The sequence below is a fragment of the Canis lupus genome, chromosome 10 (assembly GCF_048164855.1).
Source record: "Canis lupus baileyi chromosome 10, mCanLup2.hap1, whole genome shotgun sequence".
NCBI classification, from domain to species: Eukaryota; Metazoa; Chordata; class Mammalia; order Carnivora; family Canidae; genus Canis; species Canis lupus.
Genome location: NC_132847.1, coordinates 72,237,716 through 72,262,062, shown reverse-complemented (window position 1 = coordinate 72,262,062; position 24,347 = coordinate 72,237,716). Strand labels below are relative to the sequence as shown.

The 24,347-nt window shown below is 41.2% G+C and overlaps 1 protein-coding gene across 7 annotated transcripts in view; it reads left to right on the top strand.

The window, feature by feature from the left end:
* Positions 1-24,347, top strand: part of ASTN2 (astrotactin 2) — an 851,085-nt gene that overhangs the window by 688,649 nt on the left and 138,089 nt on the right. For all 7 annotated transcript variants that reach the window (XM_072842536.1, XM_072842535.1, XM_072842534.1 and 4 more), the window contains 2 exons: positions 10,953-11,086; positions 12,631-12,779. In XM_072842536.1, coding sequence (XP_072698637.1) covers positions 10,953-11,086; positions 12,631-12,779 — 283 coding nt within the window. The remainder of the gene's footprint in view (positions 1-10,952; positions 11,087-12,630; positions 12,780-24,347) is intronic.

Genomic DNA, 24,347 nt, shown 5'->3' with positions numbered 1-24,347 from the left:
CACAGAGACAACCTCTCCAACCACCTCCCCCCACCTTTTTTTTTTTTTTTTGAACTTTAAAATCAGCATCCCATTGAACTCATATTCCTGGAAACACACTATGGAGTGTTGTTCTGGCCAGTCAGGGCTTAGGACTGAAGAGAACAAGGCTACCTGCTCACCCTGTCCTGTCCTGAGACTACGCCATGCACCTCAACCCCCACCTATCTTCATTACTTAAGAAAAATGGGGCAGGAAAGAGATATCCTATCTTGGGAATCAGTTTGGCGTTTGAATCCTAACTCCGAAGTATCCTAGGTTTGTGACATTGCTCAAGTCACTTGATCATACATGACCCAAAGTTTAAGTTTCAACCGTTTTCAAAGATTTCATGGAGATAGTACAATATAGGCTTATCTGAAGATTAAATTAGCTCGTGGTGGTGACACATTTAGGAATGTGAGGAGCTGAGTTTGAATTTTGCTCTGCCAAATACTGGTTATGTAACATCGGAAAGGAACCCAAACCCTCTGGGGCCTCAGTCTTGCCCTCTCTAGAAGGAGAGTGATAGGAGGGCCCAAATCATGACATGGTGGTCCAAATAAGATGTTTCTCTTCCTGGCAGGCACCGAGCACTGTGTCTGACATATAGGTATACTCAAAAATGCTTACTGTTATTTTTAATGCATTGAAACCTAGCACTTTATTCTTTAGATGAGATGGATGGGAACTGAAATACGGGGTGAACTGACAAGAAAAATAGCTCCTTGCCCGGGGATCATATAACCTCATCATCTTGTCTCTGTACATCTTGAAAAACAGACAGCTGACAGTGCCCCATGCAGGAGCATCTCAGTGGGTTGTATATTTATTTCTCTAATATTTTTTCATTAGCAGAAGTAAGTGTGGCAAGAGGGGGGTTTGGCTGGCTTTAAATGTCTTCCCCCTGTCACCCAGATTAACAAGCTGTTCTGTTGGGCTCTCATCATTCAGGGGAGAATGGCTTGAAAAGAGAAGTTGATCCTGACAGGGGAAATTAGGTGTCATTTCTGTGATTTATGGAGCCATAGATTAAGCGGCACAATTTCTCATATAGGAAACGGGTTCTTGCCAGAGTTCCTTTGCTGTGTTGCCTTGTGAATAGGGGGATCTGATACAGAAGCTGAAAAGGACGGGTGGGACCAGAGAAGTCAGGGGCCAAAGCTTGGGATTTGAAGTTAGAGACTCAGCTCTATTGTGTTCTATTTGGGGGGCACTGGGCTGCTGTCTTCTCTGACTCTATACTTGCTCATCTCTAAGGATTACTGCAGAGCGTAAGAGCTGCACATCCGAAAGTTGTTGAGAGGCATAGGAAGGCTCGAGCATCAGAGTAGAATAAGGATATGGCTAATATCTTTCACTCCCTTCATGCTCATACCTCTTTCTTCAAAAACCGTCCATGGGATGCTCACAGTCTGGTGAGATCTTTTTTACGAAAAACATGCTAGCTGGCAGGAGGTTTTAAATACAGACTTTATTTTCTCTTGATTAGTTTTAGTTTTTCAGCGAAATTGGACATGAAGTACAAAGCGTTGCTGTATACCTCATGCCCCCCACACTGCCCCGTCCAGCAGAGTCTCCACCCCCCCCCCAATCATAATCTCAAATTGCACTGGAACATTTGTTACGATTGACGAACCTATACTGACACATCATTATCAGCCAAAGTCCATAGTTTATATGAGGGTTTGCTCTTGGTGTGCATTCTGAGTTTTGACAAATGTATAATGATGTATATCCACCAAGTAGCATACAAAATGGTTCAACTACCCTAAAATCCTGTGCTTTCCTTTCACCCGGCTCCTGCCAATCACTGACCCTTTTACTGTCTCCCTAGATTTGTCTGCTGGTAAGAACTATTAAAGGATCCCAGACAGTATGTCTAGGATGAGAAAATTGTGGGCAGTTTAGAGAAAAAGTAAAATCCAGGACATGAATCAGAAAATTATCAGAAGCAATGCTGGGGAGTGTATATACAAGTCGAAGACATTATGGGACATTAAGGCCAAGAGAGGGGAAATGACTTACTGAGGTCACATAGCAAGTTAGTCAGGAAAGGTTAGAGTCCCTGGGGTTCTGCTGTCTTAGGCACTTGACTTTTTTCATGCTCTATATCCTCTTCCTGTGGAATTTTATTCACGCCTGTGGCTGCTATTACATTGAGCCATGGGACATTGCTGACATTTGACTTACAAAAATGGAAATTACACACGGTATTTTCATAGGTCTATTCCCATGGATACAGTGAGAGATCACAATATATACTAAGGGTGGAAGGAATCAGGGGTGTAAATAACATTAAAAAAGAAAACATGGATTGTCTCCATCAAAGTTTGTATTTGGAGGCTTCATGTTTCAGAGCACAGGCTCTAGAGCTAGAGTTCCTGGGTTCAAATCCTGACTGTGTCCCCATGACAAGCCCTATGACCTTGGGCACAAATGTAAAAGAGAACGTAATAATTCTACTTACCTCACAGGTTGTTGGGAAAATTAAATGAGCTAATATATCTTTTTTTTTTTTATTGGAGTTCAATTTGCCAACATATAACATAACACCAAGTGCTCATCCCATCAAGTGCCCCCCTCAGTGCCCGTCACCCAGTCACCCCCACCCCCCGCCCACCTCCCTTTCTTCCACCCCTCGTTCGTTTCCCAGAGTTAGAAGTCTTTCATGTTCTGTCTCCCTCTCTGATATTTCCCACTCATTTTTTCTCCTTTCCCTTTTATTCCCTTTCACTATTTTTTATATTCCCCAAATGAATGAGACCATATAATGTTTGTCCTTCTCCGATTGACTTATTTCACTCAGCATAATACCCTCCAGTTCCATCCACGTCAAAGCAAATGGTGGGTATTTGTCGTTTCTAATGGCTGAGGAATATTCCATTGTATATATAGACCACATCTTCTTTATCTATCATCTTTCAATAGACACCGAGGCTCCTTCCACAGTTTGGCTATTGTGGACATTGCTGCTACAAACATCGGGGTGCAAGTGTCTTGGCATTTCACTGCATGAGCTGATATATCTAATGTACTTAGAGCTATTGTGAGGAGTAATACATGGAAAGGGTAAGGGTGCTTAGCTTGTGGTAAGCACTCAATAAATGTCCTCTCATCAGTGAGAATGTTACTTGCCCATAATGGTTGTGGCTGAGAGAATGGGCTTCAGGATCAAATGTAACCGGAGTTCAAGTTGTCATTCTACCACTTTATAGCTGGTGACTCTGACTAGGCCACTTCACCCTTTGAACCTCAGTTTCTTCATCCGTACAATGGGGATGGTAACAGCAGAATCTGCTTCATAAGGTAGCCATAAGATTAAATAAGATAACGTGTATTAAAGAACTCAGTACATTCTCAGTAAGTATTGTCAGTATGGTTGTTTCCTGTCTAGCAGCATAATAGATGAGTAGCTTGAAGCCAGATCCAAATGTAGGCAGCCTCATGTAGTGAAGGTTATTGATATGAAAATCTTGGTTTATTCTCTGCCAGATTCTTGTGGTGTGAACTCGGACAAGTCTCCTCCCCTATTTGGGCCTCTTAGCTTGCAAAATTGCAAAGGTCATTTATCACTTTTAGGGCTCTTCTAGATTGGACATACCAGGGATCTGTGGCATTGTGTATGTGTGTATGCACATTAGAGCCCTCTAGCTCCTGAGATATGTATGTAGTCTACGGTTTCTAATTCCCTTTGCTGGACTCTTTCCTAGTTGCTACCTCCTCTAAACAATCTTTCAGGATTGTTCAGAGGTGAATTACCTGCTGTCCCAGTTACGTATTGCCATGGAACCCCAGAAATTGTTGACTTAAAACAACAGTGATCATTTTATTAGTCTCTCTAATGGATCTGGGTTTGAGCTTCATAGTTCTTACTTGGCTCTCTCATGTGGTTGCAATCAGCTGGTGGATATGGCTGGAGTTATCTCAAAGGCTTCCATGCTCACATATCCGACACATGACCCTGGCTGTTGGCTGGGGCCTCAGTTAGTTCTGTTGGCTGGAATACCTCCATATGGCCTCTCCATGTGGCCTGGGCTTCCTCACAGCATGGTGGTTGGGCTCCAAGAGTGAGTATCCCCAGAGACATGATGTGGAAGCTGCCAGTTTCTTAAGGCCTGGGGCCAGAAATGGAAGCAGTAGTACTTCTTTTGGTTACATTTATAGAGCCTGGACCCAAGGGGAGAGGACCTAGATCCCACTACATGACAAAGGAAATGTCAGAGATATCGAGGGTCATGTTTTAAAGTCACTATCCCTGCCTTCCTGCTCTGTTTGTGAATAAGAAGACTTAAGTCAACTGACATTATTTACATCTCTCCCAAATGTGTTTACACACAGGCTGCTTAATTTTGCAGTCATTGATTTGTAACAAGATGACCAACTAATCTCCTCAAGCTCAGGACATGCCAACATCTTTGGTTCTCTTCCCAAAGAATGGGGGCTCCGCTCCCTGGCCTCCAACTCCTGTAACTACCAGGGAAATGAGTGGTTGGCATCACCTGCAGCTGCTACTAGGGAGTATGCTGATGACTGGATGGCAAATGGCCCAGAGAGGGTCTATCCCAGAGGTCGAGGTTGAGCTGGATACTATTAATTCTGCTTCCACACAAACACTACCATGATCTCCTCTTCAATCCTTCCTATGTTCATCAATCCTAGTCCCTCTTGACCAATCACATGTATGGCATGGGCTCAGTAATTAGTCTCCCTACAAAGATAGGATGTCAACCACTCCCATCTCTCTTCCTCCCATCTTTCTCTAGAGACGTAGGAGATTCTTTATACCCAATTCCTCCCCTGGCAAAAAACTATCAACCTACTTACCTTGGATTGCTAATTCTAAATGTCTCCAGACGAGATTCTACTTCCATACCCCACCCAAATGTATCTTCAGTGGCTTTGTGGAGATTTAGTCTTTTTATGGTGACCAGTTGCATTTATCATCTTTTTTTTGCTAGAAAAGAAAAACAATGTCAAGTTTATAAGTTTAATACTGGCAGAGCATCCTATTACATGTCTGTGGAATCTAACACATAGTTTTGGGGCCCTAATATGTGTTGCTCTTTTACTAAGAGCTGGGGGCACAGAGATTAATCAAATACATTACCTTGGCCTGGAGGAGTTCACAGTATCATAAGCAAGAAGGACACATAAATAAGCAAATTGCAAGGAAATGTGAAATGAGAACATTGAGAGTAGGTCGAGACAGAATTTCTCAAGTGTGGCAGGGTCCTGGGGGACATAAAGTTTCCTGGAATTCAGCAAGGAGAACAAAATGGGGAAAGGGTATTTTAGAACAAAGGCACAGCATGAGAGAAGGCTTGGCTTGTGCAGGGGATCATAGAGTGGGTACAGTGGGGAGAGCCTGGGAGAGGAGCCACAGGCGGAACAACAAAGGATTTTGTTTTGTTTTGTTTTGTTTTTATAAATTTATTTTTTATTGGTGTTCAATTTGCCAACATATAGAATAATACCCAGTGCTCATCCCGTCAAGTGCCCCCCTCAGGTCCCGTCACCCAGTCACCCCCACCCCTGCTCACCTCCCCTTCCACCACCCCTAGTTCGTTTCCCAGAGTTAGGAGTCTCTCATGTTCTGTCTCCCTTTCTGATATTTCCCACTCATTTTTGCTAAGTGAAATAAGTCAATCGGAGAAGGACAAACATTATTATATGGTCTCATTCATTTGGGCAATATGAAAAATAGTGAAAGGGAATAAAGGGGAAAGGAGAAAAAATGAGTGGGAAATATTAACAAAGGATTTTGAATGTCAGGTTAAGAAGCAGCAGAGGCTTTAACCAGAAGGAGGTGGGACTTTGAAGGAGTCCAAGCAAGAGGGTGGAATCAGCCATGATGTTACAGAAAACTGGGAGAGGAGGTGCTGGAAAAGGTGACACTGGAGCTTGAAGGCCAGTCCAGAGGCTACGACAATCGCCTAGAGAGGAGATTCAAACAGCCACAGGACCGATCTTAATAGCACCGTGGAGATAACAAAATCCATTAAGCTTTGAGTGAGGACTTCAGGGCATGCTTTTTGGTCAGACAGACCAGAATCATCTCAGTATCAAAAATAACAGACCTGGAGTCAGCCTCTGAGTATGATTTGCACTGTAAAAATAAAGTCATTCTAAATACAGAGCATGGAATTTAATTCACGGGTTTAGTGACATTCTATATAGATGGTCCCAAGTATCTTAGTCAAATACAGAGTATTAAAGTTAAGATTGCTAAGACATTGTCGGAATTTTATAGCTGGAAGAGCCCCCTTCTTTGGTATTCCCAAAGGCCTCCTGTGTGTATTACTTCATAGCATTTGAATAAATAGTATTTATTATGATTATGTCTTCACCATTAAACTGTGAGTCCTTTGAAGTTAGCTACTGGGTCTTGTTCAACTCATTTTTTAGCATCTAGACAGCAGATGGTATGGAGTAGGAAGATCAGTGAATGTTTACTGAACTGAACTAAACTTTCAAAAATATATCTTCCGTGTCCTCATTTTACAGATGGAGAAATTAAGGCTTAAAGAGAGGGATAACTCAATAATTTAAACGAGGCAAGTTCAAATGGGGAAGTAACCATCGAGTCAGAAATAAATCCTAGTTTATTTTGATTGCTTAACATTTTTGTGGCTGTTTTCTCCTCCTGCCCTGTTTGGTTTGCTAGCTAATTAGCCAGAAGTTGGAAGCATTTCTTTGTTATGAAAACCAATGGTCATGCAAATGCAGTCCTTACCCGTGTTTAAGTACAGGATTTGTTTCTTAAGTCCCTTTGCTGACTCCAAAGCCAGGAGTCAACAATGCCTCCAGTGTAAGGTTTCATCTTCCTCTGAGAACATGCACACACACACACACACACACACACACACACACATGCACAAGGACTCGCAGGCACACAAACAGCACATAAGCACGTGATCTAAAACAGAGCAGCTGAAAAGGATGTTTTGGATGAAATCTTGGCATTTATGGTTCCTGTGTGACCTGGGAAGGTCCAGGGTGCCAGGATTCAGATGGACTTCAGTTCAAGTCTTCCGTGCTCACTTGTGAATGAGGATAGGACGTCCATCTCAAAGAGTAATTTTAGGATTAAATGGAGGAATAGAATCATTTCATCACAGAGCTGCTCCCTCACCTTGGACCAACCCACTTGCCTTTCCCAGCCACTGTATCTGATCTGTCAAATGGATTAGATTAGATGATTTACAGAGTCCCTTGAAGCTGGAACATTCTATGATTCTCCTCCCCTGGGATGGAATTGGATTCGGGATGGGATGTTGCAAGGGCTGGAGACATAAGGAAAGAGTGATCCTGTCCTGACACAATGCTGGCTTCTGCTGCCTAGCCAGGGCTCCCTCTTTGATGTAGGCCTTTTATCAGGGTGTGTTTGTGCTCTCTCCAGGGTTTGCCTGGCCACTGCACCAGTCCCCATTCTGTTCCTCATGGTTTGGGGAAGAGCCAGTAGATGTGGAGATTCCCAGGCAGGATTTCTTCCCAAGAGCAGCTTGGATGGTGAAACTCACAAAGTCCGGAGAGATTTCCTGTTTTGTTTTGCACAAGCTCAAGCGACTATTGATTACAAAACACACACTCACACAAAAACAAAAACACATACACAAACAAAACAGGATGTTCTCTCTCTCCTCTCATTGCTAGAGTCAAAGCCATCTCTTACCATCTGGGTCACTTTCACCCGTGGCCCTGGATTTCACCATTGTAGTATTAAGCCCTTAGTGCTGGCTGGAGATGTTACGGAATCTGAAGCCATTCTGCACATTAATTTTAGTAAAAGGGAACCTGCAGATGGAGGGAAAAGAAGGTCCTTCAGTCAGCATGACCTCACGTGATCCCATTTGGTTTCTGTCCTCATGAGACCTCACCCCCTCCCCACCCCCACCTCGTACTGAATAACAGACATTTATTTCCAACACAGGTTCTGACTTGTAGCAGGAATAGTGCGATTACTGTGTGCCACACTCTGACCTATGTACTTTATATGCAAACGCTGAGAGAGATGGGCTTAAAAAAATTCTTATTCACTTGAAATTTGATTTTTAACTAGGCATCCTGTATTTTTATTTACTGAATCTGGCAACCTTAGTTGGGGTTTACCCCCACTGCCCCACTTGGTTAAATAGAAAAGGGCTGTGCTTGTGAGTCACAGCGATCTGGGTTGGGATTTTACTCCCACTATTTAATTGCTGTGTGATCTTGGGAAAACCGCTTCACTGCTCTAATTCCCAGTTCTTTCACCTGTGAGTGAAGGTCATACTATCTGTATCTCAGTACCATTGTGAGGAATATATTTTTTTCAATGCCCTTAAAACACTTACACTGTGTAATAGGTGCTTCATGAACATTAGTTTTTATAATTCTTTTCAAAATGTCTTTAGTCGCTACTCTTAATTCAGAAGAAGTTAGAGGGGATCCCTGGGTGGCGCAGCGGTTTGGTGCCTGCCTTCGTCCCAGGATGCGATCCTGGAGACCCGGGATCGAATCCCACTTCGGGCTCCCGGTGCATGGAGCCTGCTTCTCCCTCGGCCTGTGTCTCTGACTCTCTCTCTCTCTCTCTGTGTGACTATCATAAATAAAAATAAAAAAAAGAAGAAGTTAGATCATTTGTTCAGTTCCTAGCAGAGAATATGGGTGAGAACATTCAGCAGTAATATTGGAGTCTCCTCATCAAATGCACCGAGGGAAATATGGTGGAAGCTCACACAATAGCATTCTTTTTGTTGTTGTTGTTGTTGTTTGTTTGTTTGCCTGCCTTTTCCTCTGAAAAGCTTTATTGTGTCCATTTGGCCCAGGACTTGGGAAATGGGTCTGGGGTGGTTAAAAAGCTGCCTACTGGATGCAGGGAGAGACTTAGGTAGAAGCCCCTACATCAGGAGGGATGCCAGGGAGGGTCCTCCTAAGCTACTGAGTTTCAGAGGCTTGGAATTGTGCTTAATGGTAAGCCTTTCAAAGAGATACTAGCCCAGCCCTGCCACGGGGTCAGCCAGCATGACAAGAGGAGTCAGGTGGTTGCCATCTTTTTTTTTTTTTTTTAAGATTTTATTTATTTATTTATGACAGAGAGAGAGAGAGAGAGAGAGAGAGAGAGAGGCAGAGACACAGGCCGAGGGAGAAGCAGGCTCCAAGCAGGGAGCCTGACGCGGGACTCAATCCCGGGACTTCCAGGATCACGCTCTGGGCTGAAGGCAGGGCTAAACTGCTGAGCCACCCCACACCTGAGTCTTTGACAATGCAGGCTGCAAAACGACACCTGGGTAACCAGGTGTCCATAGTTACAGGCAGCGTGAAACTTTCATTTTAAAAAGAACAAAGAAAGTAACATAAAAGAAAAAGAAAGGACATAGGGTGTGTTTCCTGGTAAAAGGGTAAGAGACTAGTATTCTCTAAAGTCCGTAAGTTTAAAAAAGAGCTGTCAAACATTCTGAATCCCCAGGGCCTTGAAACATCGGTGTAAATGGAATGACTAGAGCACGAAGCACACCCAAACCTGAGCCTGAGCCTAATGATGTTTTTCAGTGTCCATTTATTTATTCAGTAAATATTGACTGGATATCTGGGCCAGGTCCTGTGAGAATGCTTGTGTGAATAAGGCATGGCCTGTACCCTTGGTGCGGTCAGAATCTGTTGCGGAAGGCAGGCAACGGAATGTGACAGTAGGTGTGGTCTAGTGTGTTTAGTGTGTTATGGTGTCCAAGAGAGGAGCATGATTCAAGGCTTAAGAAACTTAAGAACCCTTAAGACGTAGGGTTCCCGGAGCAAAGGAATGTTTCATTGAAGACCAAAAGAGTGAATTGGAGTACAGGGAAGGGGGCAGGGAATGTTCCAGCAGGGAGAAAAGGTTTTTTTTTTTTTAATTAAAAAACAATGAGGCACATTGCAATTCTCTAGAATGTTAATCATAATTTATAGCAAGGGTCAGCAAACTGTCTAGACCAAACTTAGCCTGCTTCCAGTCTTTGTAAATAAAGCTTTATCAGAACACAATTATGCCCCTTCATTTAAAGTATTATCTACATCGATTTCATGAATGCAAAGGTAGAGCTAACTCACTGTGGCAGAGACTACCTGGCCACAAAGCCAAAATTATTTGCTATCTGGCCCTTTACAGAAGCAATTTATTGTCTCCTAATTTAGAGCATGTTTTCCATAAGCAGGAATTTTCTGTTGGTGGGTATGTTAGTGGTTGCATGAGGGTGGACCGTAGCATGCAAGGAAAAGTCAGAGGAGTGGTGAACAACAATACCGTGGAAGTGGTCAGGAGCTGGAGTAAAGATCTTATACTTTATCCTGAGAGCCATGGGGAGCCTCTGAAGGTCTCTACGCAGGGAAGTGAGATGGTCAGCCATGTGCAAGAAGCAGCACAGCAACAAGTGGTGACTACACTTGCTGTGGTAGGCTCTGAGCAGTGTACGGAATGGTTGAGTCCTTCTATTGTACACTTGATGCTACTAAAACACTGTTAATTATACTTCAGTTAAAAAAAAAAAAAAAGAGTTGGGGCAGGGTCTGGAGCCACACTGCTTTTATCAGATGCCCGCTCTCTCACTGGTTGTGAACCGCAGGCAAGTTATTTCTGTGTGCCTCAGTTTTCCAATTGGTAGAAGGGGAAATGATAATGGTAATAATAATTATATCCATTGCATGAGGTTAAATTAGTTAATCTGGGCCCCAGAGGAGGTTCTTAGTGGTTGTTGTTAATATTGTCCTGCCTCAATGATCATTCTGGCTGAGGGGGAGAGAACGACGGCTCAAAACAGGAGAGCCTGGTGGTAGAGTGTGAGGTGTTTGGGCGAGAGATGGTGTCCCGTGCCGAGGTGGATTGCTGTGAAGCTTGGGTCAGCTGTTGTGGTCACTGGAACCTTCACTCTCAATCTCTCCACCATGGTCATCATCATCTCTTCTGCCCTCCTTTATTCCAGGCTTTCAAGAGTGCACTGATGAGCTCCTACTGGTGCTCAGGGAAAGGGGACGTGATCGATGACTGGTGCAGATGTGACCTCAGCGCCTTTGATGCCAGTGGGCTCCCCAACTGCAGCCCCCTCCCGCAGCCAGTGTACGTATGTATGGTCCTCTTCCTTTGGCCACCCCTTGTCATGGAATCACCAGTTCTGTCCTGCCAGGCCAGGCCGGGGCTTGCATGAGCATGTCACCAGATGAAGTTGCTGGGCCCTGCCTCCTTCTTTGAGAAAGTGGGGAGTTTTAGCAGCATAGAAACTGGCTTTTTAAAATGCTAACCTGGGTTTATCATTACTTCCTCACTCAACTGCTCAGAGAGGTTTACAGGGCCCTGACTATTGCTTTATCAGTGCCTGTGGTGGACATTGGGGCCACTGAGATGAAGAGAGTGTAGAACCTTTTCAAAGGAACATCACTTCGTTCATTCAACAAATAATTTCTGAACACCTGCTATGTGTCAGACATTGGGGAATTCATCAGTGAACAAGACAGTCTGTGCCCTTAGGGAGCTGGCCATTTAGTGAGGGGACATATATCAAAGCAAAAAACAGGAAAATATGATACAGTTTAAAAAGTTAATAAAAACATGAAAGAAAAACAAACAGGTGCTGGAAGAGAAAATAATGGGGGTTGGTGTGTTGGAGGGGAGGGACTTAGGGAATCCTCTCTGAAAAGACCTGAATTAGAGTAGTTTTCCAGATAATAAATGGTAACAGTCATAGTTCAGGCAATAGGAAGAGCACATGTGAAAATCCTGATGTGGGAAATTGACCCTTCAACGAATTAAGAGAAGGTCATCTTGACTGAGGGAGTGGGATTAAGACCGTGCTGTGAGGAGCATAGGAAAGTGGGACAGGAGCCAGTATGGGGGAACCAAAGTTTCCTAACATGTCTGTGTGTGTGTTGGGTAGATTATGCTGTAAGATGGTTCTTGAAGAGGCGTGGTTTAGTGTAGTGGAAAGAGAGAAGGAACTGAGCTGGGGACAAGCAAAGTTACTACCATCACGGTTCTGTCCCCAACTTGCAAATACTTTTCTTGCAAATAAGTAAGGAGTAAGGAGTAAGGAGTCTGGACCTTACTCCCCCATCTGTGAAATGAGGTGATTATACTTCTCAGCCTCTAAGGACCTCTCCAGTTCTAACCTTCAATCATTCTGCTATGCCTTACCTTATAAAAGGATTTGCTGGGACTCCTGCCCTCTCCGAGGGAGTATCGATTCAAGCATATTAACAAGTTAGCTGATCTGTTGGGGGACGGGAGAGAATGGCAGGAAGGCTGAGGCTACTGTGTTCGAAGGCGTTGTCAACTGATGATGAAGCATCACTGAGAATACGGTTTAGACAGATGGAAAGCTGATCAATTTTCTGTGAGCATGTATTGTACGCTTGGATTAATTTACTGGATCCCACATTGATGCTGAAAGGTAGCCATTCGTTATCCCTATTTTATGGACAAGGAAATGCAGGCTGAGAGAGGTATACCAAGTTGCCAGAGTCCATAAAAAAGCTTGTTGGTGGGTTGAAACCGGATTTGAGCGCAGGCTGGACCCTGTGCTTTTAATCCTGAGACACTGCAGACTCTTTGGGGACCCAGACCGTACTGGCTGGCAAACAACCAACCTTCCCTGTCGCCCTCTCTAGGCTTCGTCTGTCCCCAACAGTAGAGCCCTCCAGCACAGTGGTCTCCTTGGAGTGGGTGGATGTTCAGCCAGCTATTGGGACCAAGGTCTCGGACTATATTCTGCAGCATAAGAAAGTGGATGAATATACGGATACGGACCTCTACACAGGTAAGTAGGAAGCCTGTGACTTTGCATTTTGTTGCGATAGTGTGACGGAGATGAGGAATGGATTTTCCAAATGCCTTTGGAGACTTCTTGTCATCTGATGTGGGAAGGCATTTAAGGTTTCATTAGCAGTTGTCACTGGTGCCTATGCCCATGTTTTTTGTTTGTTTGGTGTGTTTTTTTCCATAGGATTTTCAGTAGGGTAAGATAGTAAATTGTAGTCAAAGGGATTTCTGATTCTCTGAGTTCAAGTCCTCTCTCAAGGGGTTAGTTAATTCAGAAGAGGACTTACCCTTTTCTGCTTGGAAAGGCCTATAGGTCACATGCTTGAATCCTGAGTCTGAAATATATTCTCTCTGGGACTGAAATTTAAAAATTCAAGGAATTGCCTTTTCTGGTGAGACACATCTCCAGTGAGATAGTTTTGAGGAAGAGGGATTTGGAAATGATTCAGGCATAAAGAAGATGAGGAAAGGAACTTTTTAAGAGTGGTAGGATGGTTATAGCTCTTGAGTGTTCTCCTTGAGTTCTGAATGTCTGACGTACCTGAGAAGCTGTGCCATCCTGGAGGTGGGCCCTGTGGGGGCTGGTTTTGCTCCAAGGCAGGTTGGGAGTCTGGGTCTGTGGTAGGTAGCCTAACGCTGGGACCAACTGGAGCCTGGGCCACAGGGACTGCCCCTGGGCCTGTTGGAACTGGCAGGCACCAGGATGGTTTGGGAGTCTGAGTTCATGGGAGCCCGGCATCATGGAATTTTCTGGGGCCTTGATAGTTGGAGGCTCAAGCCAGGGTCCTGGGGTTCTAAGAGCCTGCTAGGAGCCACCTACATTCAAGGAAGTTGGCCTGGTGCCTGGAGCAGGGTAGTTACAGGGTTTGTAGTGATGTCAGGCACACACACTTCTCTCTCCTTCTTCCATGGGATGGTTTCTCTCTCTGTATTGGACGTCCAGTCTTGGGGGAGGGTTGCAACAGTGGATCTGTCTTTCCTAACCTGCTTAATATAGCTTTCCCAATTTTTGCTTCACCCAGGTGCTATAATCCCTTATCTAGAAACCTTAGTTCCGTGGAGGTATTTTTCTGCATGTGTAGTTGTTGAAATTGATTTTGGGGGGTGAGGGGGGCAAAGGAACAACTGACATTATTTTTTTTAACTTCATTCTACAAACGATTACCAGCCTTGGTTTTACAGTCCAAGTGAGTCCTGAAGAGATGTGACTTTCCCAAAGTTCTACAACCAGTACCTGGTAGAGCCAGGCTTTGCAATCAGGTCTTACTCCTAGCACAGTGTCGGTTCTTTATGTAACATCATACTTAATGATGAAAGACTAAACGCTCATTTGCTGAGAGATTTTTGTTTTGTTTTCATTAGAAATGGAATTTTAATGTTCTGAGTCTATGACCATGATCATATAATTTATGTTTCTTAGTTTGTTAATATGATAAATTACATTAAAAATATGATAAATTACATTGATGGATTTTCAAATGATGAAACAACCTTACATTTCCAGAGTAAATAAATCCCACATGGTCATGATGCATTCTCTCTGGGAATTCTCTCTCTATTTATATATATATATATATATATATATATAGAGAGAGAGAGAGAGAGAGAGTTGGGTTTGATATGTTAAAACTTTGTTTAGAATTTTTGCATCTATGTTTGTGAGAGATTCTGATCTCTTGTTTTCTTGTAATACTTTTGTCTATTTTTGTTATCAGGGTTAATTCTGCCCTCACAAAATAAATTGCAAAATATTTCCCCCCTTTATCCATTTTCTAAAAGAGTTTGGGTAGAATTAATAATATTTCTCCCTTAAGTATTTAGTAGAATTCACCAGTGAAATTATCTGGGCTTCAAGCTTCCCCTGTATAAAGGTTTTAACTACCAATTTGTCTGGTTGGATACAGAGTGTTTCAAGGAATTTGTCCATTTTGTGTAAGTTATAAAATTTACTGGCAAGAAGTTGTTCATAACATTCTATAATTATTCTTTTAATATCTGTGGAAATTATAGTAATATCACTGTCTCATTCTTGTATTTTGGTAATTTGCCTTTTCTTTTTCCTCTGATCGATCTAGCTACAGGTTATGCAATTTATTTACCTTGTCAAACCAATCAACTTTGATTTCATTGGTTTTTACTATTGTTTTCTGTTTTACTGAGTTCTGTTGGGGTCTTTGTTCTTTCTTTGGCCGAATTTGGATTTAGTTCATTCCTCTTTTTTTCCACATTTTTAAGGTAGTAGCTGAGGTTATTGATTTGAGATTTTCCTTGTAATATAAATATTCCCTCTAACTACTGCTTTAGTGGCTAACCACTGTTTGATAAGTTATATTTTCATTTTCATTCAATTCAAAGTATGTTCCAATTTCCCATTTGTTTTCTTCTTTTATTTATGGATTCTTTACTATTATATATTTGTTACTTATTTCCTAAACATTTGGGGATTTTACAGACATCTTTTTTGTTATTTAATTTTAGTTTGATTTCACTATATCAAAGAACATAACTTTAAATCTATTGAGACTGGTTTTATGGTCCTGAATCTGGTCTTATCTATTTTTAAAAATTATTTAAGAGGCAGAGAAAGTAAAAGAAAGAGCACACACACACAAGCAGAGGGGAGGGACAGAGGGAGAGGGGAAGCTGGATAAGGGGCACCATCCCAAGACCCTGAGATCATGACCTGAGCCAAAGGCAGAGACTTAACCAACTGAGCCACAGGTGCTCCAGGTCTGTCCATTTTAAGAGAGTATATATTCTGCTTTTTGTGGATGGGATATTATTTTAAATGTCAACTAGATCAAATCAGTTAATTATGTCATTCAACTCTTCTAAATGCTTTCTGATTTTCTGTCTTGTTGTATCAATATTTGAGACCTTCGTATTGAAACCTCTGACAATAATTGTAGATTTATCTATTTCTTCCTATAGTTCTATTAGTTTTTACTCCAGTTCTATCCAGTTTTTTGAAGCTCTGTTATTAAGAACACAAAGATTTAGAATCACTAGATCCCCTGATGAATTGGTCTCTTTATCACTGTGAAACGTTTGTCTGTATCCTTGTTATACTTTTTGCTATGAAATCTACTGTTATTGATACAACTACTTCAGCTTTCTTAGGATTAGTGTTAGATTGCTCTTACATTTTCCATTCTTTTACTTTTATATTATTTGTGCCTGTATATGTAAAATGTATTTCTTGTAGGCAACATATATGTAGGTCATTTTTTTATTATTTTTTAAAATCCAGTCTGATTTGTTACCTTTAAACTGAGGTATTTAAACTATTCATATTTTATGTGATATTTTTTGTGGGCAGCTTTAAGTTCATCATCTTTTTACTTGTTTTCTATTGTTTCCAGCTTTCTTTGTTTCCCTTTTATTCTTTTTCTTTTTTTTTGGATTGGGTGCTTTTATGATTCCATTTTATTTCCTTTGTTGATTTATTAACTATAAATCTTTTAAATTTTAATTTAGTGGTTACTATAGTGTTTATGTATGCATATTCAACATAACATAGTATACTGTTAAAGCTATTATACCACTCTATATATTTAGTATGGGAATCTTATAATAGTATACCTTTATTTCTCCCCACTTAGCCTTTATAGTATGTCATATATTTTGCATATATATGTATATGTTGTTTCATAATTCATTATTGTTATTTTCCTTAAATAGTAAATTATATTTTAAAGATATTTAATAAAAATAATTTTATTCTTTACAAAAAATAATTTTATATATTTACCTATAGTTACCAATTTTGCTGCTCATCATTCCTTCACATATATAATTTCACCTGATTTTATTGTCCTGCCTGATGGGTGTCTTTTTCTATTTTATTTTAGATCTGTTAGTGATCAGTTCTTTCTGCTTTTGCTTTTAGAAGTTATTGCTGGATACAGAATTCTAGATTGACAGATTTTTCTTTTAGTAATTTAAAAGTATTGTTCCTCTGTCTTGCTTGCATTATTTGCATTGAGAAATCTGCTTTTATTCCTGTCTTTGTTCCCCTGTACATATGTACTAGTTTTGTCCTTTGACTCTAAGATCTTTTCTTTAATACAAGTTTTGAGTAATTGTATTATTTTCTTGTGCTTGAGGTTCATTGAGCTTCTTGGATGTGTGGGTTTATAGTTCTATCATATTTGGAAATCGTTCCAACCATCTTTCTTCCCCGTCAGTAACTCCAATTACATGTATTTTTGGCCATGTGAAGTGATTCTTTTTATTTTTAAAAATTCTTTCTTCTTTCTTTGTTTCATTGTTTCTAGAGCTATGTCTTCAATGCTTTCTGTAAAGTCTAACCTGTCGTTCACCCCATCTGGTGAATATTTCATCTCAGACATTATAATTTTCACCTTTAGAAGTTCAATTTGGGTCTTGTTAATATATCACATACCTTAACATTTTTGACATATGGAATAGAGTTAAAATTGTTTTAATGTCTTTATATGCTAATTCTAATGTCTGGGTCAGTTTAAATGGATTGGTTTCTCTCCTCATTATGGGTTGCATTTTCCTGCTTTTTTGCATGCCAGGTAATTTTTGACTGAATGCCAGACATTTTGATTTTTTTTTCTTTGTTGGGTGCTGGATATTTTTGTATTCCTATAAATATTTTTGAACCCTGTTCTAAGGCACAGTTAACTTACTTGGAAATAGTTTTATTCTTTTGGATCTCACTTTTAAGATTTGTTAGGTGGAGCCAGAGCAGTGTTTAGTCTAGGCCTAATTATTTCCTACTACTGAGGCAAGACCCTTCTGTGTGCTCCACACAATAGCCCATGAATTATGAGATTTTCCAGTATGCCTGGTAGGAACAGGCACTATTTTTGGCCCCTATATGTGCACTTAGCACTGTTCCATCTAATCCTCTTGAGGTAGTAGTTTCCTCACATACATTCATCAGTCTATACTGTGCTGAATAGTGAAACAAGACCTACCTCAAATCTCTTCAATTTCTTTCTGTGTAGCTTTCTCCTCTTCATTCCTATTCCTATAGTCATTGTGGTCTCTCCTGACTGAGAACTCTGACTTCTCAGTGTAGGGAACCTTGCAGCCACCTGTCTCTGCACAGTGCCCTGGAAACTCTCTAGTGGCAGTGATCTGGGGAAATTTTAGTGCTCACATAATTTATTTTCCATCTTTCAGGATCTCTGTTCTTTGTTGCCTGAGTTCCAGTTTGAACATTATTTAAGGCTCTTTTTAATTTTTTAAAGATTTATTTATTTATCCATGAGAGACACACAGAGAGAGGCAGAGACATAGGCAGAGGGAGAAGCAGGCTCCCTGCAGGGAGCCCAATGTGGGGCTTGATCCCAGGATTCCAGGATCGCACCCCAAGCACAAGGCAGATGCTCAACCACTGAGCCACCCAGGTGTCCCTTAATGCTCTTTTCTTTTTTTAATTTGTTTCAGGCAGTAAGAAATTAATCTAGTCCCCATTTCTCCATCTACTTCAGAAATGGAAATTCAAGATTTTTACTCTTGAATGTCCAGGAACCAGCACTCCGATCCAAGAGTTTCTTTTCTTTCTTTCTTTTTCTTTTTCTTTTTTTCTTTTTTCTTTTTTTTTTTTTGATAGAGATGAAACTTACTTACTTTTAGGTAATGGACTGGCATCACCCCATACAGATATCACTCCTTCTTCTTCCACTTCCATCAGAAGTTTGAAGGTGATGACATAGTTACCTCCATCTTTACAGGTTCTTCTAGTCTCTTCTTGTGTGACTTGACTTGCATTCTTCCCATGGTCAATTCTTGAATTTTTTAGTGGGCAGTTATCTATAAAGAAAGAAGGCAGTGACTCTTGTGTCTTTATGATTTGCAGGCCTCCTACAGTGCGTGACATATATAGATTTTCAATGTTCAGTGAATTGATATCTATGGGTAAAACTTGATATCTACATTTGTGTATATATATAGATATAATTATCTTAATTTTTCAACTCTGACATTAGCTCCTTGAGTGCTGTATGATCTTACAGGGGCTTATATAGCCCTAGAAATTAGCTGGAATACATAATAAGCCTTCTAAAATGTATCATGATCTAACTGATGCTATGGATGATTGGGGGTTGCTATCTGAAGCCAGAACTTTTTTTTTTTTTTTTTTTTTGGCCTCTCTGCCATCTTCACCATGTCTCAACCATCTAGAAAGTTCACTTGGCCCAAATTTAAATATTTCAGCCCAAGGATACCTGGGTGGCTCAATTTTTTAGGCTTTGGACTCTTGATTTTGACTCAGGTAGTGATCTCAGAGTCATGGGATCAATCCCTGTATCAGGCTCTATATTTAGAAGGAGCCTGCTTGAGATTCTCTTTCTCTATGCCCCTCTTCTTGCTCATGCTCTCTTTCACTAAAATAAGTATTTGAAATCTAAGTAAATAAATAAATCAGTTCATTTGATTGAGTTTTACCTTAGAGGATAAAAGCCTAATGAGGGAGTAATGGACTTTATAAAACCTGACTTCTTTCCGTTTCTACCACTCTGCACTGATAAATCGAAGACCAGTCATAATCTTCTCTATATCTCAGTTTCCTTATCTTTTGAATGGGAAAAATAACACTTAATAAGCTATCTTGAAGGTCGAATGCAGCACAGTTCTTGGGAAAGAGTGGGTACTAATAGATTTTAGTTGCTTCTCATTTCCATGAATTAAAAAAAATGAAAGGAAAATTAAATGCTAGGAAGAAAACAACAAAGTAAGGTTTAAGGCTTGTTTTGGATAGAGAGTGAGGATTACTCACACATTTGGCCAGGTGAGGCCAGAATGGGGAAATGTGGGTTTTCTCCTTTGATCTCTGGATTTTTGCCAACAGCCAAGTCCAGTGCTGGAATTGTTTATTTATTTGCAAGCTCACAAGTGTGTGTGCACAGAGACACCTGCATACATACTTTTTCTCTTTCTCACTTTCTCTCTCTCACACACACAAACACACACACTTTATTGCAGCCATCTGTTAGACATCCTTTTGAACTAGCTGTTGAAATGCTCACTCTCCCTCTCTGTCTCCTTCCCCTACCCCCCACCCCTGGGTTTGGCGCTCTCTTTGTTTCTTTCAGAGAAGCCATTGCTTTGTCGGTTCTGGGACTCTATTGGGAAAGCCAAACATAAGTAGCCTCCTGTTCCAGTTGTTTTGAGCAGAAGTGGGGCTTGTTTTGGGGGGTGACTAAATTCCCCACATGCTAATCTGTCATCGATATTAAAAACAGACGTCTGGTTCTCCCACGTGGCCTCATCAGAGCAATTGGCATGAGTTTCAGCCTTTTGGGCAGGGGTAGAGGCAGGGGGTGGGAATATGAAGTGGGGGCTGAGGCACAAGCAGATTTAATAAAGCCAAATCCCCTGATTGACTTATGGAGAAACTGGCTGGGAACGGGTGGGGACTTGTCTGGAGGTCACATATACAATGAGTTAGTAGCAGAGTTGGAGATAGAATGGGGATTCTGGTTTCTTTACCTGCTTTCCCCACCAAATCCAGCCATCTTTTCCCCAGTCCATATTATCTCTAGTACACTACGCTCTTGTTGAGAAAAAAACTAACCAAGAGGCAGAAGGAAATTTGGGTGTATGGGGCATCTGTATGCCTGGGCATAATGAAGTAACTAGCCATTTGGCAGCAGCTGGAGGGCTCTGACCTTCTAAGGAATGTAGCCCCTCAGACTCCTCACTTCTTGGCAGCTTTTATATATATATATATATATATATATATATATATATATATATATATATATCAGCTTCTGTAAATCCCAAAAGTTCAGAGTAGAAGGAGCTCAACCATTGAGTCCACCTCCCTCATAGTAAGGAACAGAAGAGTGAAGTGAGGCAGTGGAAGGATCTTCCTCACAGTCATAATCTCTCATGACACTCCCCTGCATTTTCTTTGACAATTTGCTGCAATTTTTAAAAATCTTTTAAAAATCAGAGACTTCTCTCTTGTAGCATGGGCTTTCCAGCTTCAACTTGTTTTGTTTGGTTCAAGGCTGGAAGGCCAGTTGTCTCTCTTGGCCCCCACAGAGGCAGTAGGCCCTCTCCACCATCCCCTCAACCTCCTCATGGAAGGCAGCAACATCTGGAGCTGCCAGTGCCCCTTTCTGTTTTGGCATGTGGGAGCCTGCTGGGCTGCTCCCCAAGCTGATCAGTACCAGGTTCCCCTTCTGCTAGCTCTCAGCTTTTGTATTTGTTTCCTCCTTTCTCTGCCCTATCCTGACTCTCCTTTTCTTTGCTCAATGTGGGTCTCCTCTTGATATCTGTCTCTTCCTTTGTCTCTCTCTCTTTTTTAAATTTCATGTCATCTTCTGTCTATGTCTCACTCCATCTTTTCTATGTTTGTCTCTCTGAACTGGCTTACATAGGAGCTGCTCATATCTAGATTTATCTAGATCTGGGTCAAGAATGATGTCCAGAATGGCAAGAAGACACCTCTGTCCACCCCAACCCTATTCTGTATCCTCTTCCTCCCTGTTTCCATTGAATCTAATCCAAATGAAAGACACCCCCTACCTGCACACACCTCATGCCATCTTAGACCTCAGACTAAAGGCCTTCTCAGATGAAGGCAAGAAGTTATGGAGATGGTTTTGTGTTGGGGAGTAACTGAGGGCAAGGGACAACATGGCCCCAGTTTCCCCAGGAGCTGAGAGGATGGAGGCAGCAGCAGCTGTGATAAAAGTATTGATAAAATACTGTGGAAATGAATCATAGCTCCTCAAGCAGCTTGAGCCATGTCTCAGCCATAATCTTTGTCTGAGAAGCTAGAGGGGCCCTCACCCGCCTGCCTTGGCCTGCCCTGGACCAGCTTGAGGGAGGTGATGTCATTGGAGACTGGGCCTCACTCCCTCAGCTAGAGTGGAGGGGGGGAGTGGATGAAGGAAATATGTTTTACAGGGTGAGGTACAAACCGACATGACTGCAAACATCTGGAACTGATATTAGGTCCTCAGAAAATGTTTCTGTCACCCCAGCTGCTCTTCGGATGAGAGGTTTCTAAAGTCAAGTGCCTCCAAAGGGAAAATGTACTTGGAGGATCTTAATTCTCTCCATTCCTGTATGCCACCCAGTCTGCTTTCTGTATCAGAGTTTTGGTTTTTTTTACAGTTCATAAAGAACATTCATTCATCCCATTAGTTTATATGGAGCTCTTACTATGATCCAGGCACTGCAGAACATGCTGGGCATGGAAGAGTAATAAGACAGGCATGATTCCTGTCCTCAATTAGGAGAGAGTTAGAATATAGAAAGAAATTGTTCTGTAGTATGAGAGGTGGTGAGATAATTCAGATGCTATAAGAGCACAAGATAGGGGCTTCAAACTCAGTCCAGTGGTATCAGTAAAGGCTACCTAGAGGAAGTGAGGCAATTGTTTGAGATTCTGGTCCGTAATTAATCATATTGATCAACCCCTCTTATTCAAGACTATCTGGCCAAAAAGACTGCTCTTCAGATCTCACTTCTTCCCTGCTGCTTATACATACAGTCAAGCAGAGAAAAACACACAGTTGAGAATATTTGGCACCGGTGTATCATCTGTCACCAATATCAACTGGACTCTTCATGCTACCAGGCAATCCTACTAGACTTCTCCTGTCAGTTTAGTTCCTTCTTCATCATCTTTCAACTCATGAACACCCTATCTTCACCACATCCCCCATATTAACCCATGACTCTGTTCCTTCATTCATAGAGAAAATAGTATAGGGAGTTCAACTTCCCTCTCAAATTTCAAATCTGTATGCTCCTCTCTGCATACTTGTCCACTTCCCTCATGATACAGTGTAGGAGGCGTTCTTTATCCTCTCTAGAATTAGTCCTTTTATTCACATTGCATCTCATACCCTTTTAAATTCTTAAGAAACTTTACATATTATTTATCTCCCTATGTTTTATGTTTCCATCTCTATTCCTTTGTAGGTTATTTTTAACCATAATTTAAATATGCTCATAGGGTTTTCTTCTTAAGGAAACAAAACACTCCATCTTCCACCCCATTGATAGGTCTCTCTCTTTTTTAAATAATGAACACACTTTTCTAAAGTAGTTGACCCCGTTTCTTCACTTTCCACTTCCTGCTTGCCTCAGTTCACTTCGCTGTGTCTCCTATCACCAAGTTACTGACATGTTTTTCCCTGCAAATGGCTCTGTCTTCCATGTTATTGAATCCGAGGACTTTATTTATTTATTTATTTATTTATTTATTTATTTGGTTGTGAACTTACTTGATATCTTTAGTCATTCTGTGAGATTGGCCATCTTATCCCGAAACCATTGCTTTTCTTGCTTTCTTTGATCACACTCTCCTGATTTTCTGCTAGCCTCTCTGACTCCAACTCAGCCTTACTTGCTGGGTCCTCCAGTTTGCTCTTTAAATTTTAGTCCTTGGATCTTGGTTTTCTCTCTCTTCTTAATTTAAACTGTCTCTGGGCTACCACATCCACTCCCATAGTTAAAATCAGTACACCCACTGCTCTTATATTTGTATTTTAACCTCTTGCTTCTGAGCTCTCTACCCATATCCAGCTGACTGAAGGCATTTGCAGTTTGACATCTCACAAACAACCCAAACTCAACACGTCCAAACCTGAGCTTGTTACCATCTCTCCACAGATGTGCTCTTGTCCAAGTGCTCATTTACTCTCTGTGACTGGTACCACTATAAACTCTCTGTGACTGGTACCACTACAAACCACACAAACTCTTTTCTCTTGTTCATCCTTGTATTCAATTCATAATCAAGTTATTTTGCTTTGATCGACATAATCTCTTTTCCTTCCAGCTTTATTAAGGTATAATTGACATATAACATTATCTCTTATTATACCCCTTTCTTTCATATTACCTATTCTAAGCCACCATCATCTATCCCTTCATCCATCTACCTTCTAATTAGTTTTCATATTAGCTTCTTTTTATCCCTCTCAGTTCTCAGTTCTAAAGCCAGAGCTACCCTTCAAACTACAACTGTTGATCATAGTCAATACCTAACACAGTGCCTGGCTCACCATGGATACTCAATTAATACTTGATGAATAGATATCTGATTTATAATATTACTCTCCTGACTTAAACCTTTTAAGAGCTTTCCATAACTCTTCTAACTGAATGAAAAAAAAATTGACATGGCCTACAAGGTTATGAATAATTGTTCTTGCCTGCTTCTCCAGTCTCTCATCTATTCTTGATATCACCAATTTTCTTTCCCACTGGGGTCTATACAATCAGGTCTCAGCTTAAATGTCACTTATCTAAATCTTTAGATTCTATTTGACCCTTTCATTGATTATGTGAACTTTTAGCATTTAATACTCCCTTGATAGCACTTATTATAATTATAATGAATGCATTTTGATTTTGGAGGGGATGGGCTTAGCATTTGCCTTTCTCACTAGAATATCAGCTCTTCCAAAGTAGGATTATGTTCCTCTTTTTCATCACTCCATCCCCAGTGCCTAGTAAAACGTCAGGCATCTAGTAGGTACCTAATAATAAAGGATCTGAAGCGTGAGCAGGAAATAGTGAGAGTAAGTGAAGGTTGAAGGAAGGATGAGTAAGGAGAATA